At 39.4% G+C, this 18,794-nt stretch overlaps 1 protein-coding gene across 2 annotated transcripts in view; it reads right to left on the reverse strand.

Moving 5' to 3' along the window:
* Window positions 1–18,794, reverse strand: part of PPP1R1C (protein phosphatase 1 regulatory inhibitor subunit 1C) — a 53,450-nt gene that overhangs the window by 21,312 nt on the left and 13,344 nt on the right. The window contains exons 3-4 of one of the 2 annotated variants that reach the window (XM_061379132.1): window positions 9,431–9,468; window positions 7,601–7,672 (exon numbers count right to left, since the gene is read on the reverse strand). In XM_061379132.1, coding sequence (XP_061235116.1) covers window positions 7,601–7,672; window positions 9,431–9,468 — 110 coding nt within the window. The remainder of the gene's footprint in view (window positions 1–7,600; window positions 7,673–9,430; window positions 9,469–18,794) is intronic. The other variant, XM_061379129.1, reaches the window with a different exon arrangement.

The raw sequence follows: 18,794 nt of genomic DNA on the forward strand, positions 1-18,794 counted from the left end.
CAAAACCCAGGATTTTAAATGTCTGATATGAAACAAATGGGCAATTATTATTTATTGCAATAGGACTCACTGGAATCAGTGTCTGCCATGTGGCTTGGTTGTTAACCTCCAGCTTAGAGCATACACCTAAAGCCAGGAAATAAAATACAATGCCCTGCCAAATCACTGGCTTCATAAGAACCTTACGTCTTCTCCTATAAAAATATTATCTTTTCTTCAAAAGCCATTTCAATTCAGAGCACGCTTCCAAAGTCTTTGGAATTTCACTATAAAGATATCTTAAGGTATAAAATAACCAGAACAACATGTTGACCTTCCTGGGCTTTCTACTTTATATTTTAAAATAAGTACTATGTCTCCCATAGTACTCCCATAACAAGTATTTTATGTTGTTATCTCTTAAAAGGTTAACATTTTAATGTCATCTGTTACTGCTTAGAAGCAATTAATAATACTGTGATGTTTATATGGCTCTATATTTAGTACAATTATGTTTAATAAGTGTTTCCAAGTCATAAATGCTGTTTCACTGACATTTGTAAGGTTACCCTTCTATCATAAAAATAAAGCAATACTTTCTAATGAGGCCAATCAAACATTCATTGCACGAAGATTAGAAACAGCTATCAGATATGTGGACTTCACGCTGAACTAAATGAAGTCAGTAGAAATACTCCCCTAGACTTTGGTCTGTGTTGGATCAGGCCCTGGAGCCACACATGGCAATTTAAGGATTGATATCAGTGCTCAGCACAATCTTTTTTCAGATGCCGGGTAATAGTGGTAGATGACAAGTTATAACACAGACATCCCAGTTTTGCTGTAGAACAGCTGTCAAGCTCAGTCTCCACTAAACACCTCAGTCTCTCTGAAGGTACTGGGGTATTTATTACAGCCCAGGCCAGAGCCATTTTGAAGCAGAAGCCGCCAGCTGTATGAAATGAAACATATTCAAAGCTGCCAGCAGCAAGAAATTAAATACAGACTACAGCAGTGTCTGCCAAGTTTTTGGGCAGTAGCAGAGCGGTGGCAGCCAACTGAACTTGAGATGGCAGCAATCTAATGTATCCCATTCACCAACCCACTGATTCACTAATTAATTTAGCTCCATTTTTTCTAAATTGAATCTACTGTCATCATACGACCGTACCAGTCTGAGGAAGGAGAAGGGAGGGTAGAGAGTGAGGAAAAGAGACTCAGCACTGGAAGGTAACATCTTGGAAGAGATCGCCAGGAGATTTGTTCAGGGCCATACTATTTAATTGGTGTGGCTGCATCCAGGTGCAGTCTGACTAAGACAATGGTAAGAATGGTATATAAATGAAGAGAAGAACTAGTTTTGAAACCAAAACTGCACCTTTCTTTTGTGACCTATTTAGGCAAAGTGAGAAAACATAATGATACAAGATTGCAGCATGAATTTTCCTTTTCCAGTGCTTCAAGGGGTACAGGCAGTCATGAGACTTCCACCCATGAAACTAAATGCACTGATGGCACTTAGTCAATCACAAAACATGAACAAGAGCAGTGTACATGAATAATGAGCTTTGCCTTCTGTTACCCCAGAAACAACATACTGCGACAGGTCTTCTACCTAAAAAGAATGTGTTGAAGAACGGATGTCACCAGGCTATGCAAATAAGGATATGCAGCTCCAGGCACACCACAGCTCTGCTAAGGGATTAGAGAAGGGCTTGGCCCCCACCTCAGGGACTGCTTCAGCTACTGCATGGTGCCTGCCTTTGTAGAACAGTCTGCCCAGTATTTATCACAGCCATTTAATCCACTGGAAAAGCAAGGAGGTCCTGCACATACACATTCAGGACTGAGAGGATAATTGAAAAGAATCTCCTTCTCTTGTTCTGACCTCGTGGTTCATATGCAGCACAACCACGTAAAAAAACAGATCATCACTGGAGAGATCAGGAAAATGTAGTATCCAAAGAGCCAGAGAGACTCACCCACATCAGAAAAGTCTGGCTGAGCATTAGCTTAGTCTGTCAACCTGGGATTGATGTTCAGAAAACTGTAAAATGTATTATATTGTGTCTAATACTGATTTCCTGAAAAACAAACTTAAGCCAGGATATGAAGTAGAACTCACACAAAGACACCACGTTTTTCTTTTTGTATAATATGATGCAAATACTGCTGTGTTTGGTTAACACTAGAAGCTCTTCACAGAGGTTGCCATATAAAAGGGCAGTCTGTAAAATGATACATGTTTCTCTAGTCCCCGCTTAAGACTCACAAACCTCATTCCTCTGCCACTTGAAGTAAATTTAGCCTGAGATTTTTGTTCCGTGATGATTCTTGTGAGCTCCAGACTCAGTGCGTACCACACTACCAATAATCCCTTATGTCTCCAGACTCTATCTGTGTTCCTTGTTAACCTTCAGTCACAAAGTAATGAGATGCATCAGACATCACCAAGCTGGCCTAAGGGGTTACAGATTTGGATGAGGGCCACATACTGTACTAATTGCTTCTAATAAATTACATATTTCAGGAGGGACATCATGATTTTAATCATTTATTCTGCATGTTGTTTCCTTTGGAGAGAAAAACAAGCAGGCACTAAACAAGCTGAGCATCTGAAATTCATGGCAGAAGCTAGAAAGAGCTCATTTAATATCAACCATCATTGTAAATACTAGAATTATGTATGTATCAAATCCCTTGGCTCGAACACTTTGGAAACAGCCAGTGAGTCCTGATTGTTTTAATGAGTCAAACCCAAATGATATCTTTGAATGTTCCTTAGATTTACAACAAGTCAGATTTAATCCTATTTCAAACATTGTAGCTGGGGCCTAGGTCAAGAAAAAGTCTTTGTCTCTATGCAAAGAAAAATACATTAAGAGGGGAATTTAAGAAATGTATTTCCCAAAAGTTTGAGAGGGAAAAGAGTCAAATGTACCTTTTGCCTCTGTGGGGAAAGAGTTTAATTGTGAATTGATGGCAGGTAATTGCAAAGGTGGTCCAGTGAACCAGAAAGCTGTAAGAACTTTCTTTAAAGCCCACTGAAATTAGTAGGATCTTGATGTTGGTCTGAATATCCTCCTGCAGGTTGAACCAGGGTAAGTGAAGGTTTCCTATTTCCCTGACCTCTAGCACACCCATTCCAGTAGACTCACTGTTAACGAAACCCTCAAACCACCTGGGAATGTGCACTTCCTTCACAAGGGGAGACCTTGATGGTATTTAAATAGCTGCTAGTATTAATAGCAATAGGTGGTAGTTAATGTGGAGATTTGGGAGCTCTAGGGAGCAATGCAGGTTTGGAAACAGCTCAGGCTGTCTTCTCTTTGTAAACCTTGCTTCCGGTCACTTCAGTCCACATTTCCTTTCAAGGATGAGCTGGGATACCAAACAGAGCATAACTATCTAGGTAAACGGAAACCTGCCTCAGTACAAAGTATGCCTTGGGATGGGAAGTTGTAGTTGTAGCTCTGAGACTCAAATGTGCTCTTTTGATTTTCAAGTGGTAGTGCCAAGAAAGCACAATTAGCTGGGATAAGTGCCATCTGCTTCTGCCTTAGCAGTCTAAGCTGCCTTCCGCTTGGTCCCTCTCTACCTAGGAGGTTTGTCATCCCATTTTAAACTTCTATGGTGAGTGTGAGCGGCAAAGGGTGAGAATCCAGGAACCCTTTTAGGGGCTTCTCTAATCCACAGACCAGAATAATAAAGATACTTATGCTATTTGTTGATGGATGCATGGATCGATATATATATATGTATGTATATTTGTGCTGAAAAAGTTGTAAGTCTACTTTGATACAAAGGAGAAGGACCACAGAATTCTTCTTGGTTTTGTAATGCAGAATAAGAAGCAGAATAGTAAATAGGAGAAGCAGGCCTTAGCAGTGAGAGCTGACTGGCAAAGATTGCCAAGATTGTCCTTGGTAAAACTGGTGACTTTTCCAATTGAGCAACCTTTCTCTGCTTTTGGGGGGGGAATTTGTTGTTGTTGTTTGGTTGGTTGGTTTTTTTTGTTTGTTTTTCTTTGTGTGTGTGTGTGGTTTTTTCTCGGGGGGGGCAGTTCTTTTTGAGGGGGTTGTTTGGTTTTGGTTCTTTTCTGGGGTTTTTGGTTGATTGTTTTTGTTCATTAGTTTGGGGTTTTTTCTTTTCATAGGAGGTTCAAGCCAAATTCTGCACATGCGGGAGAGAAGCTTAAAATGAAAAGAAGTGATGGAGATTCAAGATTAGCATATTAGAGCACTGGAAGTTACAGAAGAATGAGAGAATCTGAAGTTCACACACAAAAGCCCAAGAGTAACAGCAGAAAAAAGTGACACAAACAGGGAACATAAAGGTGGTGAATCCTCAGTTAAAGAGTGGTGCTATACCTAGAAATAAATGTGACGAGTGGTGAATCACAGCATACTGAAAATATGATGAATTAATTTGGTGCAATCTTCGGATGCTGACATTTGCCAACATTGCATGCTCCATGAAAGCATGGAACAAACAGGGTTAGAAAAAGAAGTATTTTTGAAAGCAAAATAGAAAACCTTTTTGACATCCATTAGGTTTGGTAATATAATACTAACAAGAACACTGCCCTGAGCTGTTATCTGGTTCACTGTCTGATTCACTCTCCAGACTACCACTCAAATCAATAGCTCTCACATTGATTTTTCCAGCATGCTGTATTCCAGTAAAAAGAACAATGCTTTGAGATGAGTCAGCTATTTGCTCCATCTGTAGAGATTCTAGTGCATTTTTGTTTGGGAAAATTGAAGCAGGACCCTTTTATTTACTGCTATACATTTGTGCATACAAATGTATAGCAGTAAGAATCCGCCTGTTTCACCATAACGTGACACTGGTGCTGTAGGCACACAGTTTGCTACAGCAGCTACAGACCTGCCTTGAGTTAAAGCTAACCATTGTAAGGGTGGAATGAAAACATTTTGAGTCAGTCTTAGATAATAACATTATCTTTCAGTTTAGGTGACTTTTGCTGTGGCAAAGGGGAAAAATATGCTCACATTTAACTAGGAAGTTGATCTGCATATATTTACCATGACGTGTTAAACTTGGCAGTACCGCATTGTCATTTGTTTCATATATTTTCATGTATTTGCATATTCCATATAACATTACCATAGCCCTAGTGCTGTAGTCATCATTATTATCTGATGTTGTTTCTGCTCCTTTTAACTGTGTTAATTTCCTATTTTGTTTGTAATCACAACATGCAGGTCCATTTACTCTGGCAGTCTCTCCCTTGCCTAGCCATGAATTCATGAAACCAGCAACCTTTTTCTCATACAGCTTTGTAACTATTTCATGGAACTTGCAAGAAGTACAGCAACATTTTTTTTTCATTTCAAGGAAGAAATAATAAACTCAAGAGCTATTTGGAGTCAGGCTGAAGCGTCATTTCCCCATGGTTTCTCTTGACCACCTTTCTGCTGCAGGCATAGAGCAAAGCAAGTGCCATGGTCCCTCATCTTCCTCACAGCTCTCCCCACACAGCTGCTGTCTCGGCTTCCAGGCTCTGCACCTGCCTGTGCACTTGGCTTATTTGTGGGAAATTCGAGTTAACAGCAGCTAAAACCTACTAAAATGGCAGAGTAATCAACAAATGAAAATGTTTGACCCTCTTTTCTACTATGAGCTCTGGTTTATGGAGATGTATTATCTCCATCTTTGAATGTAAGTTACTGGATTACAGTCTATCCCACCTTCCATTAACAACAGCCCTGGAGAATATGGGGCAGCCAAAGGGGGCATAAAAAAGAGAGATTCAGCATCCACAATCTCATTCTTTACCTGCATGTTGCATACCGTATTGCGATTATGCTGATGGATAAACAGCCCGCAAGAAATAAACATATGCAAAGCTGTGGGAATAGTGTGCAATTATGAAGCCTGTTATTCTGAAGATACTGCTGGATGTCAGTACCTTCAACTGCTATAAAACAGGAATAATTTAAACCTTTACAGAAGCCCTATCTCTCAGCAATGCAATACACAAATAGCATTGCGTATTTCACATTGTTACATACTTGCCTCCTAATGTCTCAGTGTAAACAAAATAAAATTCGTGTTTTCATAACAGTGAAGAGGAAGGAATAATGATTTTTCTACTTCAAGTAATTTTTAAATAAAAAGGATAGTGCTTATGACGGTTGTGGTATGGGAAATCTGGAGCGATCCAGCCTGTTTACAAGGAAGGGTTGTCAACTTCCAGGTGTTCACCTCTGTATGTAGGAATACTGCATAGTTTAGGGTGTTAGAGTATTGAGGAGAGGCATTTTGTGCTCTGCTTTGTTCTGCTTACAAGATATTTCATCCTACTTGTGATATATCTTGAATTACATACTTTCCTACCCTTCCCTGGGAATTAAGTTGAGGTAAAAGCAAGCTATGCCAGGTGCTTCCCCAGGTCTCAGCAGGCTATTAAAGGTAACACTGAGCAGGCTGCATTTTATAGAGGAGATATAAGGACCTTCTTTACACTTCATTTGCACAACGTTTAGTTTAGGCTTGTACAGCAAAATAATACAGCAGTGAAATCAATAGGCATTGTTGATACCCATGCAAAGCTTCTCCCTTCCACAAATTATTACAATTGTCTGTAATAAGATTACTTCTAATATCCAGTACTCAAACTTTAGCCAGTTTTGACAAACAGATAGTAAATCTTGTGCAACACCTGAATGATGTTTTAACTGTTGCTAAGATAAGTACTGGAGAAATGAAGCTACAGAATGAGATACATAGAACTGGCTGATGCAGTAAATTACCTAATGATAGCAGCAGTATTTGACAGTACAAATCAGATACCCTGCCTTTTTTGCCAGGTAATAAATCCTGTTAAGCAGAAGGAATGGAAATTGAGGATATTCATTATCTATCAAGAGACACCTGGCAGGATAGCCTTTGGTCTGCAGTATGAAAAAAAATCCTGCACTGGGAAGTGTCAACCAGAAATGCTGGTGAATCTCTAGGGGTCTTGCTTCACTGCAAGCACCATCAAGTCAAACTCTGTTCAGAGTCATCTGAGCCTTGCTAAAATTAGCTGTTCTGATCCCAGCTAATATTCCTGCTGCTTTTACATTCATTCCCAAAAAGCATGTAAGCCCTTTAAACATTTATCGGGATTTCACATTTCTCCTTATTTTCACGAGAAAGGCTGGCTTCACACCTTCACACCTCCTATGATCAGATACCCAGGCCATAGCATTGGCTATTCTCCTTTTCACAGCTGCCTGGAAAGGGAAGCAGAATATATGGGAGTGGTTTAAATAAGAAACAGAGAGCTGTATGGGGCCTGTATTGGTAAAACATATTCAAGGAGTTATCTTTAAAGTTTGGCACTGAATTATTGGTTACATCAAATTAATAAAAGTATCAAGATTGCAAAAAGAAGCCTAATAAATAAATAAATAAATAAATCAAACTGCCACTGCTGCACGTTTCTGTGGTGAGGGCATAAATGGATGGTCAGTATCAGGCAGATGGTCAACAGCAGATAGTCAATTCAAAGCATCAAAACAGCGATGGCTAAGCATGAACCTCTCACAGCTGTGCTGCTTCCTTTGTGAGATAACACACAGAGCCACGGCTCAAGAGGCAGAGACAGTACCTGCACAGTACCTTTGAGGGCAGGCGGGGTGAAAACGCTCTGCTTCCTCTGCTTGGGAGAGGCACTCTGGGACTGGGGAAGGACAAAACACAGAGAGAAGCAGTAAGAGGTGGGCATGAGGAGAGTTTTATGTTCATGGCAGCTCTGGGTCTTTCAGAGGGTGCATGAACCAGTCTGAGAACTTACTAAGAAAGTTATAGTGCATAAATTGATACCAACTCCCAGGCTTTCGTGAATTCCATTAGATAGGCAAAATATGTGTTTAATGGGTAACCTTTATGGCTCCAGGCAAAACAGATCCAATAGTACTGAAAATTACCCTTCACTCTTAAAAAAAAATATCATTAAGCATAAAATTAAGATAGCCTGTGCTTTTAACAGGCAAATAAACTTTTACACATATTAATATATTTTCAAGATTTACATTAACCAGCATTTCAATTAAATATGGGGTAATGAATGGTTAAATGTATAGGCAAGGTAGTACTGAAATTATTAACATGTAAAATTTTACATGAATAAATGGACAATCTCTCAACTGTACTTTTCCAATGTTTTCTCTTACTCCTATAATAATAATTTCATCAACCTATCACTCAGTGTCTCACTGGACCTGATTTAAGTGGCATATTTAGACATAGTTAAACTTTTTTCTGGCCTCAAAACCACATCTATGCATGAAAGATAAATTATTCCAAAATAATGGTAGTAAAATTAAACATATGGTAATAGTAGTATAATTATATCAATATGTAGTTAGCAAAAATTAACTGGAATACATTTCAGTGCTAAGGCAGAGCAACTTCTGCAAAATGAAAGCAGTTAAATTGGTGTCCAATATTATACCAATTTAACTGCTTTTTCTAAGACAAAGGTTAAAAAAAGGCTGTGTGTGAGCAAGTTTTGTTTTTTTGCCATATAATCAATTCCTACTTGTATTTGGTCAGAATGATGTTGCCTTTTCCCAAACATTTGCTAAAAATTCCCTTTTCCCTGGGTACTTTGGCTGATATATAGTCTGTGAATTTAAATTAGATCTATTTCTTCAAGGAACATTTGAGACAGCTCTTAAGAAAATGACTTTCACAGAAGTGGCCAATACTATTGCCTTATCAGAATGGATAGAACCATGAGATTTATAAATAAAATATTGTCTTCTTTTGAAAGAGAAAACTATCTATAAACACTGTGGGATAGTTTGTTGATCCTAGACTCAGTAAATCTTTATAAGTCTGTATTGCAGTCCAAATTTGAACCAATCAATATCTCCTACTGCTATTTAAAGGTCTGCCTGCTTCTCTGAGCAACGAGTGAAGGAGAAAGAGATCAGGTAATTGCGGGAACTATGTAAGGGGAGGTTAGAAAATGAGGTCAGAGGAGCTGACTTTTAACTCATCTGCAAGCAACATCAATACACTTCCTGCTGCAGGCTTGGCAAATGATGGGAAGAGAGGAATTTGCAGTGCTTTTGTTGACCAGCAGTGATCTGCAGATCCAAAGCAATGCTGGATGAGGTGAGCTGACAGGGTCACCTTGGGCCAAGTTTACTGGAATTTGCCAGGACATGGAAGCAAGGGAGAAGGGAAATTTGCCTTTCCTAGTTCCTTGCTACAGGGAGAAGAGAAAGCCAGCCAAGCTGAGACACAACACAGCTTTACACAGCCCTGGTTTGAAAGTGGTGACTCCTAAAAGGCTGTGTTACTAAAGATGGTGTGACAATGAAAATGAAAACATTTACAAGGATAAATCAATGAATTTCAAAGGGGTTTTGGCCATGGACCTATTATAACAGTAAATATGTTTAAATAAAAAACCCACAACATCACTTACCTCTGCCTGTGAGATATTTGTTCTTTTCTCATCTTTTTCTAGTGGAAGAAAAGACATGAAAAGAAAAAAGTTAGTACAAAGAGTTTCTCAACACTTACCCTCGGGGCTCTGCCCTGAACCCTACAGAACTATTGTAAATAATAAAATACTCCTTTGATTTACAGCTTTTCTTTCTGTTTTGTCTGTCTCAGAAAACCACAGGCCCTGATTAGCATTTAGACACAAGCACTGCGTCTAAAGCACTTAACTCCCATTTTTTGTCTTCAAATTACAGCAAGTGATGGAGTGCCTCTATCAGCAGGTCCTTTGGCCAGGCTATCAGCAGGACTCTGTGCTCACTGATGGCCATGGGCATATGTTTTGCTCCTGTTTCGTCCAGGGACTGTGCTTTCTTCTGTGGTCAGAAAAGACTTGGTTGCCAAATAGTGTGCAAGAAGCTTACAGTCATGTTTGCTGGACCTAAATAATAAGAAGAATTTCATCTCAGTTCAGTTATTAGCCTACCAATACTGGTGATAAAGAGTGTCTTACAGTAATATGTAAAATTAGCAAACTGAAGCTTAACAAAGACTAATCAATCATCTTAAAAATTTCATGACATTATGAAATGTTTCCTGAAACCCCTTACTTTTCTTCTCTTAATTTGCTTTGGGCTATAGTCATGGCAGAAATGTCTAATTAAAATAAATATCTCTGAGAACCTGTCTGAACAACAAAGTAAAATCGTATGTAACAGAGGAAGGTCAAGGATCTTTGTAACCATTGCACTTAACCAGTTCTTCCATGAGATTCACTTATTTTTCTGTTGTTGCCTTGGTGTAGTTAATGGCCAGAAGGTGTCTGTTCTATAATGATGATGTCCCAGATACTTGATAAACATCATGCAAGATCTTTGATGTGCAATGGTTTAGAGCTCTAAAAGAAGATGCCTTTAAACACAGAGATGTTAATCTCTCACTGTAGCAGCACCCATTCTGAAATTTTCCACTTTGAGTTATCTCTGTGCAGTTTCCACTGAGGTGTGGCATATCTGTAAATGTAGGTCTGAGGGAAGAATTAGGTCTAGACAATATAATTTTATCTAACTTGTTCTCTAAATATTGGCTGCTTGTACTGGGCTGTGTGTGAAGGGATGAGTCAGTCCAGACAGACGGATTGCATTTTCTATTGTATTCTTTACCATTGTATCTGTGCATCTTGCAAACATTAATTGACCTACTGATTTTTTTCAGTGTATATATTTCCCGTTACCTTTATATGAAAGACATTCAAAAGACTTATACTAAAAGTTTAAAGTGTAGCTGAAAACAGTGCTGGTTACAAAAGCATGGTCCCACAGATACAGAATTAGACAGGACAATCAGGAGGCGAGTTCCTGCCATTGACATTTGTATGAACTTTGGTAAGGTGACTAATCTCTTCCTTGACTTCCCTACCTGTAAATAAATATAGCAGTGCTTATTTAAATATAGCAGTGTCTATGCACCTTGTAAAGCACTTTGGGGTACAAAGTTAGGCTTGCTAAATGGGTTATTACTTCTGTTCTTGTAATCTTTCTTATTAGTTGTGTACCAAACAGACATGGGCTTCAGTGATTCAATACTGGATTGTTTTTAGCTCAGGATTTAGTTTGGAGGCTGAAATTTGAAAAAGTCAGGAACTTGCAGCAGAGAACAATGAAAAGTGAGTTATGCCCCGTTCCTTCCTGACACTCCAAAATTGCCCAAATGAAAAATATGTTTTGTAAATCCAAGCTGATGCTTGTATAATGAGGAAAAACTACAGTCAGAAGCCTTGTCAGATTTCAGGGCTTGTTCCTAAGGTTGTATACAACTCCAACCCTTTTGACTTGCACATTTAGTGTCCTTAGTGGGGTGACATTACACCTAACAGAACTGGAAAGCTTCCAGCCTTTCCTTTCATGTAGCATTCCTCATATGACAGACAACCTTTTGAACAAGAACTGGTGCCGTATGAAGTTAGAGAAATCATTCTTATCCAAAGGGCAAATGCCAGTGAATAGCATCAGACAACATGGAAAATTAAGAATGATTTACAAAATCACGCTAAAAAACAGTTTTTCAAATCCATTAAAGAGAAACTTGAAAAAAACCTAGAGGAGCAAAAGAGACAAACCTGAAGCAGCAGATGGGTAGTGTTTCAAGTGAGTTGTGAGATGAAGTGAAAGGAAGGTAGAGCTGGTTGGAGATGCAGTTTGGTGAATAGTGCATTTTGACTTGCATTAATTTTTGAGGACAGAAAGACCATTGCATATGTATTTTTGACAGGCATTTTGATGGATAAAACTCAATGGAGGTTACAGATTTTAAGGAGCAGTGACAAGGAATGGGAACAAGGGAAGCTGAGATTCCTGAGTGCCACAGACAGGCAGAGAGTAGAAAAGAAACAAAACATTTTTTGTGTAGAGGAGGAAGAAAAGATGAAAGACAAGGGATACATGGAAAGAAGATAGAAGTGCTTGTGTGTAGCCAAGGTAGTACTGAGAGATGGGGGTAATGGAGTTGCAGCAGAAATAAAAGGGGGAATTTCGTGGTGACAGAGAGCAGAAGTGGAGTGCAGTGTGGGCTGGAGTTCAGTCAAGAGGTCTCTGCCTAAGGATATACTTAAAGCCATCCTGGTCTAACTGAAGGATTACATTAATAGTTGTGTGAACATTTTTCCTTAGACAAATAGAGTTTTTCCAGTGTAAATTATAACGATTTGCAAGCAGTCTAAATACACTAATGAAAGCATGTGCAACAAAGTGTCCTTTTGTGAGTTAATACATGTGGGAATGTAACTCACTGCAACAGTTCTGGCATCAAGAGATTCCATGTAGAAGATCTCAGTGACAACAGAATTTACAATGAGAATGGAAGACACAAGGTAATAAAGAACATCATCAATTAGGTACATGACATGTCCACCTAAAGAAGTTACAAGCTTGACAGTTACAAGCTGAACTCTTTGGGCATAAATTCCTCTTTAGAGGGGTCACAAAATAATCAGAAACTAAATAACAATTATCATACTGTGACATCACTTGATTCACAGGAGAGAATGAAATCCCTGCTATCTCAGCATCCTTTGGTTCCCATTGACTAATGTGCAGTCAGGATTCTGCTCAGAAAAAAAAAGTCATAATTATACAGAATGAGAAATTTGCTTATCGTGTTTATAACTAGGTAATTCAATAAGAATGAATTCAAGTGATCAGCTATTTCTCTCTTACACGAAACAAAACCAAAGCTCTTAGTAGAAAACTTCTCCCTACAGGTTTGCTGTCTTTTGGAGGCCAGGAGGGAAGAAGACTTTAGTGGTGCTCTATTTTCCTCCACCACAGACCATAACATTGCTCACAGAACACAATACAGTTGTACTATATTCCAAATCTCAACACATACTTTTTTTCCAGTGTAATTTATTCTTGGCTGCTCTAGTTAGCTAACAGGAATCTAATTACTGAAGTAATTTCTTGACAGTTCTTGTGTTTTTCTTTTGAAGCGGTATAATAAAAATGATATGAAAAGCTGAGAACAGATTCGTACATAGCCAAGTGACTGGAAAGTTGAGGAACGTAAAAATAAGACTGGAGCTTTGTTTAGAGGTTTTTTACACTTGTGCTGAGGAAAAAGCAGTTGGGGAGTTTCACCTGTGTTGTGTGAATAGTATTTGAGGCTAGTGTGAACATTACCTCATGTAGACTGGAGTAGGACCTGGCAAAACAAACAGGGTTTCAGGCTTTAGTCAGTGCCCTCAGGAAGAGAAATCACCCATGTTCATCGATGAATGCTTCAATATAAAGGTTATTTCCATCAGTCCAGATATGTACAGAGACTTTCTGAAATGAAGCCTTATTTCTTTTGGGAGAGGCATCTCTGAAGGCCCAGAGGTTGCCCCTTGCAGCATAGAAATTTAAGCATTATTCTTTACTCATGACAAAATATCACTCTGTTGCAGGGAGACCTGCAAGATTTGGCCTGGCCTTATTGCTGAAACATGGAGGAAACACCAAGGGATTTGTCTCCCAAGTGCTCTTGGTAGCAGAGCTTTTCTGAATAATTATTAGCACATCCGCTCAGCCAAGCCGATATTAGCCTTGCAACCCCAAAGGTGTCATTATATGAGGTCAGAAAGGAGCCAAGTGGAAGAAGACTAGTCATGGCCAGGATGACAACCACTAGATGTTGCTGATAGCTTTTTCTGTGAATCTCTACTGTTGTACAAATGGCATGGCCATTCTGGGGCAAGCCTTGTGGTTGTTTTAGAATAAGATCAAAATTCATCTGCCTCTTCTCCCACTGGATAATGTTAATGCACTTGTTGCAGTTACACAGGGCAAGAGGTGACCTGTTTTAAAAGACTTGGCCTCTGATATTACCCATGGGCAGTGGACTCATCCGGCAAAGGCTTATCTCATCCAGCTAAGTACCCTGCTTTCTTTCCTCTTGGCAAGAGCAAATAAAAGCCTTTTCTGTAGGGTTTCAGTCAGGCACTGGAGGAACAGAACAGGTCAGAGAGGCTGGCTTTTACACAAAGGGAACTCAGTAAGAGGGTGGTATAATTGTTGGAGAAAGCTTGTAGAGTCTGGAATTTTCCTTGGGAAAATAAAGCTGAGAAGTTTCAGATAAAAATCGCAGGGGGCTGATAGGGCTTTGGATTAGGCTAGTTTTTGTCATAGTGTCTAAATTTTCACTTAAAAATTACAAATATAGTACTCTTAAGTTGCTCAGATAGCGGAAAAAAAGCCATGAGCTGCATACCTAGAACAGATTTTAGTCAAAGAATGATTTTGATTTAAACAAGAATGGTTTGAATCTGAAAGAAATAAGCCTGAAGAAAGACTTTAAGAACACAATGTCACTGCTAGTCTGGAGCTTTTTCATAATCCTGCCCACCCCTGTATAAACAGTGTGATAGGAGACAGCAACGTAGATAGATTTAGAGCAGGACACCCTAAGCTAGAGAGAGAGAAATCAGAGAATGCTGTTGGTATGGAAGAGTTCAGCCAGCTTCATTTCATTAATTCTGATGATACCTCTCCAGTACTATGTCCATGACCAAAGATTTCTCTCTCAAAAAATGTGAAAGATATTAACCAGTTACTGACTTTGGATCAGCATGCTCAATGGCAGCACATTTAGAAAAGGAAAACCATTTTCCTGGCTCCACTTAACCATCTCCTGTGATGAAGAGGAGGGTGGCTCTCTCCTGCTGCAGCGTTGGGGGATGCTTGTGTGCTTGGGCAGCAGGCGGCAGAGCTCTGCTCACAGCCTTGCTGTGTGCTAATTGTGCATCACGGCAGATCACCTGTTTCAAAACTTTACATTTAAATAGCACAGACCCACACAATTTAAGGAACTAAGAAAAGAAATGGATTATTTTCCAAATTTTCTGAAAATTTGTTTTCAGTTATTTCACATTTTGATTTCTTCATCAGTAAAATAAGGATGTTTTTTAAACTACCAGCTTGCCTTACTGGCATTTGACCATCACCTTTTGTATTTGCCATTGGCATTTGTAAAACAAGCTCATTGAAATCTGATTTAGGAATTGACTTTCATAATGTTGTTTGGTTTTCTCTGCTATCAAAGCTACTTTTATTTTCCTCCAGAAAAGATCAAACAATGTTTAATGGTTTGCTTTTGCCAGAGTTCTAAGCACACATTGGCAGATCAGCTAGCTTCTCATTGCTTTCTGCTAAACCACTGACATAAGAAAAGAAGTCCAAAAAGGCAAACATGAAAAATGCTTATGTAGTTAATTGCTTGAGTTTTGCTTACTGGTTTTCATTTTCCTGTATCTGTCAATGCAAACTTAACTATGGGTATAGATGTAATTACATTTCATTACAGAAGAAATATCCTGGTAAGCCCTCCTGGTGCGAGTGTATGTTTCTGAAAATCTTCACATTGCAAAAGCACCTCATTAAACTCCAGTATCCTGGCTGCTGCGGTAAATGCAGCTGGAAGGTCTGCTCCCCTCCTCAGGCAAGTGCTGAGAAGAGAGTGCATACATTTTGGTTCTGCTGCATCTCACACACTATTCAGCATCTAAATTACTGTCTGGCCCTTTAGGGAACACTAATAACAAGATTTGTGTAAGAAATATTAATAATAACATAGGAAAAGAGGAATTTGCTATATACACAAGCATTTGCATGCTTGTTCTGTTAGGTGTTTGCAGTTAAGGTATGTAGTATGGTAAAGGCCCCACATTACCCTGACAGCACCATCACCAAGAAGCCTCTGTCACTGTTTCAGAGGTCATAGGGTAGCTTTTCCCAGCTAGCTCTTGACTGTAACCAGCCCTTTGTAGCTGATAAAATGCCAGCTGATAAAATGCCACAGGCCGGATGAATCAGCTGCTTGGACATCTACAGCTTTCTTCTCAGGTAAATCAACCCATTTGTATTTACATAGCTCTGTATTTCCCACCTTCAATATTCAAGTAGCCATTGCTAGCACTGAGATTAGGGGCAGCAATCTCCTTTGTTAGATCACATCTTTTTTTATGGTGCTCAAAGTCAGCCTCTAAATGAAAAGAATGATCATGGAATCATAGAATCATAGAATAGTTAGGGTTGGAAAGGACCTTAAGATCATCCAGTTCCAACCCCCCTGCCATCAGCAGGGACACCTCACACTAAACCATGCCACCAAAGGCTCTGTCCAACCTGGCATCCTCCCAGCACACACAACAACATTGATCCAAACAGCATCTATTTCTCTGAACATCATACAGACAGTACCCAAGGACTCACTTTCAACTGCACAGCTATAAGAATATGAAATAAAACCACCTTTCATAAAATACACAGATCAAAATGTCTTTAAAACATACATTCTGAGTATATAATCTGGTTTGGAAGAAACTGGAGACATTACAGACCTCAAATGTGAGTCTAAATGTATTTGTTTATATCATACGAATCTCAGAAGGGAGTTATAGTGCCTGATTCACAACCTTGTTATTTCAGTTTCATGCCAGACTCATGGAAATCAGTCTACTTTCACTGGCATTAAACTAGAATATAACAGTGATGAATCAGGTCTGCAGCCTTACCACAGAGCAGTCATGAATTATTACAAGCACAAAAAATCAGCCCTCTCTAAAGCATTTTGTTTCCAACTTGTCATTCTTCAGCCCTATGATGCCTGTTAAATATACAACAAATTCTAAATAAGTCCCACAAATCAAATATTGCTTCTCAAAATATACACTGGAAGAGAATTCAAATTTAATTCATTTCCTCCCTTCTTATTAATAAGCATTTGGTTGTCCTGTCTGGCTTCTTGGAGTTACACTTCCGCCAAGTAAGACCTCTGTGGTCTTCCAGCTACTGCAAGCTCTGTAAGGCATTTTCTGATACTGTCCTGGCTTTGAATAGCAGAACACAAAACAGGCTTAATGGAAAAACCTGTCATGAAAAATTATTCCATGCAGAAGTTTCTTCTTCCCTTAGCATGGGAGGCCCTGCTCCGTAGGCCTGATCTTACAAGAGGGCCAGGTGAGCAAGCATGGAGCAGACCTTCCTGACGGTAACTCCTTCATCCATCATATGGGGACAATTACAGACTTGGCAGGTCTTCCCAGAGAAAGTAATCAACCAAGACAGAAATACACTAGAAATTAACATTGTTTGGGTGACTAATGTAAAGATTGACTTTAAGTCACAATATAAACAGTGGTAGGCTTGAAGTTGCTTGCTTCTAGTTGCTTTGTAAGAAACACACTCCTCTTTGCTGAAGGAAATGGAGTCAACTTTCAAAGAACAACTTACTAAATAAGAGGAGCCAGAAGGAGGTAAGTAAAAGTCTTTTTCCCTTTGATCTCTCAGGTGAGACATGGGACCCAGTTTAAATTTCTTACTGGATTACCAGGAATGACTCTGAGCTAGACTTTTAATGTAATCTGCAGCTGATAAGTGTGGACTCATGGCATGAGAGCCGTGAGGAACCTCCGGCAAGACCACAGGGTGTCACTGTGTGCAGAAACTCCAGGTCAGGAGCTGCCTCTATATTGCTTCAAACCACTCTTAAACTAGCTCCTTTCCAAAGAATACCATTTAGTTAACAGTAAAGTTCTTCTTTCCTTTTCCAGCACAACAAAGTTAAGCTTAATCACGAACCTGCACTGCCTATTACACTCCAACCCTCCACAAAAAGGAGTTCTGTCAGTGCCCAGCTCAGCTGGGTGTTAAGGGGATCTGAGCAGTGCTCCAGACAAAATGAGTCCAGCACTCAAGTTCAACACAGTGCAAATCCTGTGGCAAACCTGTGGTCTGCACTGGCAAAACAGAGCAGGCAAAACAGAACTTTGTAGAGTTTTAATGAACTAGTGCTGGGGTTAGTACAGCTGGGAAAGAACTCCAGCCAGTGCTTAATAAGAACTCTTGCTCATGAACTAAACTAAGTAATGACAGTTACATTCATATTTATGGCATCTTTGAAATCACAGGTTAATTTGCTTACCTAAGTAAAAATAAGTGAGAAAACTGAAGAAAACTGGTGAGATAAGTGCTGTGAAATCTAAAATCCTTGGCTTATTGAGAAGGTAGATGGTAATAAACTCAAGTCTCAAAACGTGCAAAGTAAGACTTTAAAGGTATGTGATAACCTATATATGACTCTCTTTTATGCACACCTATTCAGGAAAAATTCAGATCTCTCTTTTCAATAGAAATATACATAAGAAAAATTTCCTTATTCTTGAAGCAAATAAAAGTAAACCAGGAAAAAAAATTAAAGACTGATTTTTCTGGCATGAGGCAGAAGAGGAACCTGATAGCAAGCATTTCTGGGTGCCCCAGGAGGTGCTGGAGGACCAATCAAGCTAGAAGAAGACCTTGGAAAAATAGATTTTTCACAGAGGTATGGAACAAAGAAAAGGACAAGGACTGAGAGTTGAGCTAAAACGCAATGTGGTGTCTTAAATTTTGTCCAACTGCGTAGGAAAACTCACCTCATTGCAAGGTTACACTGACACAGAATCTACTATGACACAAAAGCAGACGTCAATAAAGATTATATCTCTCCTGCACGGAGTAAGGGCAGTTTCCACATTCACAGGGTAACCTCACCTGGCCTGAAACCTGACAGGGAAAGAAAAGACTCTCAGAAAGGAATTAGGAGCTCATAGGGTTGGAAAGGACCTTAAGATCATTAAGTTCCAACCCCCCTGCCACGGACAGGGACACCTCACACTAAACCATATCACCCAAGGCTCTGTCCAACCTGGACTTGGAAAAGGTCAGTGGAGATGAAGACAGCTTTTGAGAGGTTAGACAAGAGCCAGAGCTGTTGAGTGACTGTCAGCAAATACTCAGAAAAAGAGGTTCAAAAAGGAGAAATGTACCTCTGAA

Source organism: Neopsephotus bourkii, unplaced genomic scaffold, assembly GCF_033783945.1.
Source record: "Neopsephotus bourkii isolate Nb327-2 ecotype Australia unplaced genomic scaffold, CSIRO-AGI_Nbou_v1 NB_196, whole genome shotgun sequence".
In the NCBI taxonomy this organism is placed as follows: domain Eukaryota; kingdom Metazoa; phylum Chordata; class Aves; order Psittaciformes; family Psittacidae; genus Neopsephotus; species Neopsephotus bourkii.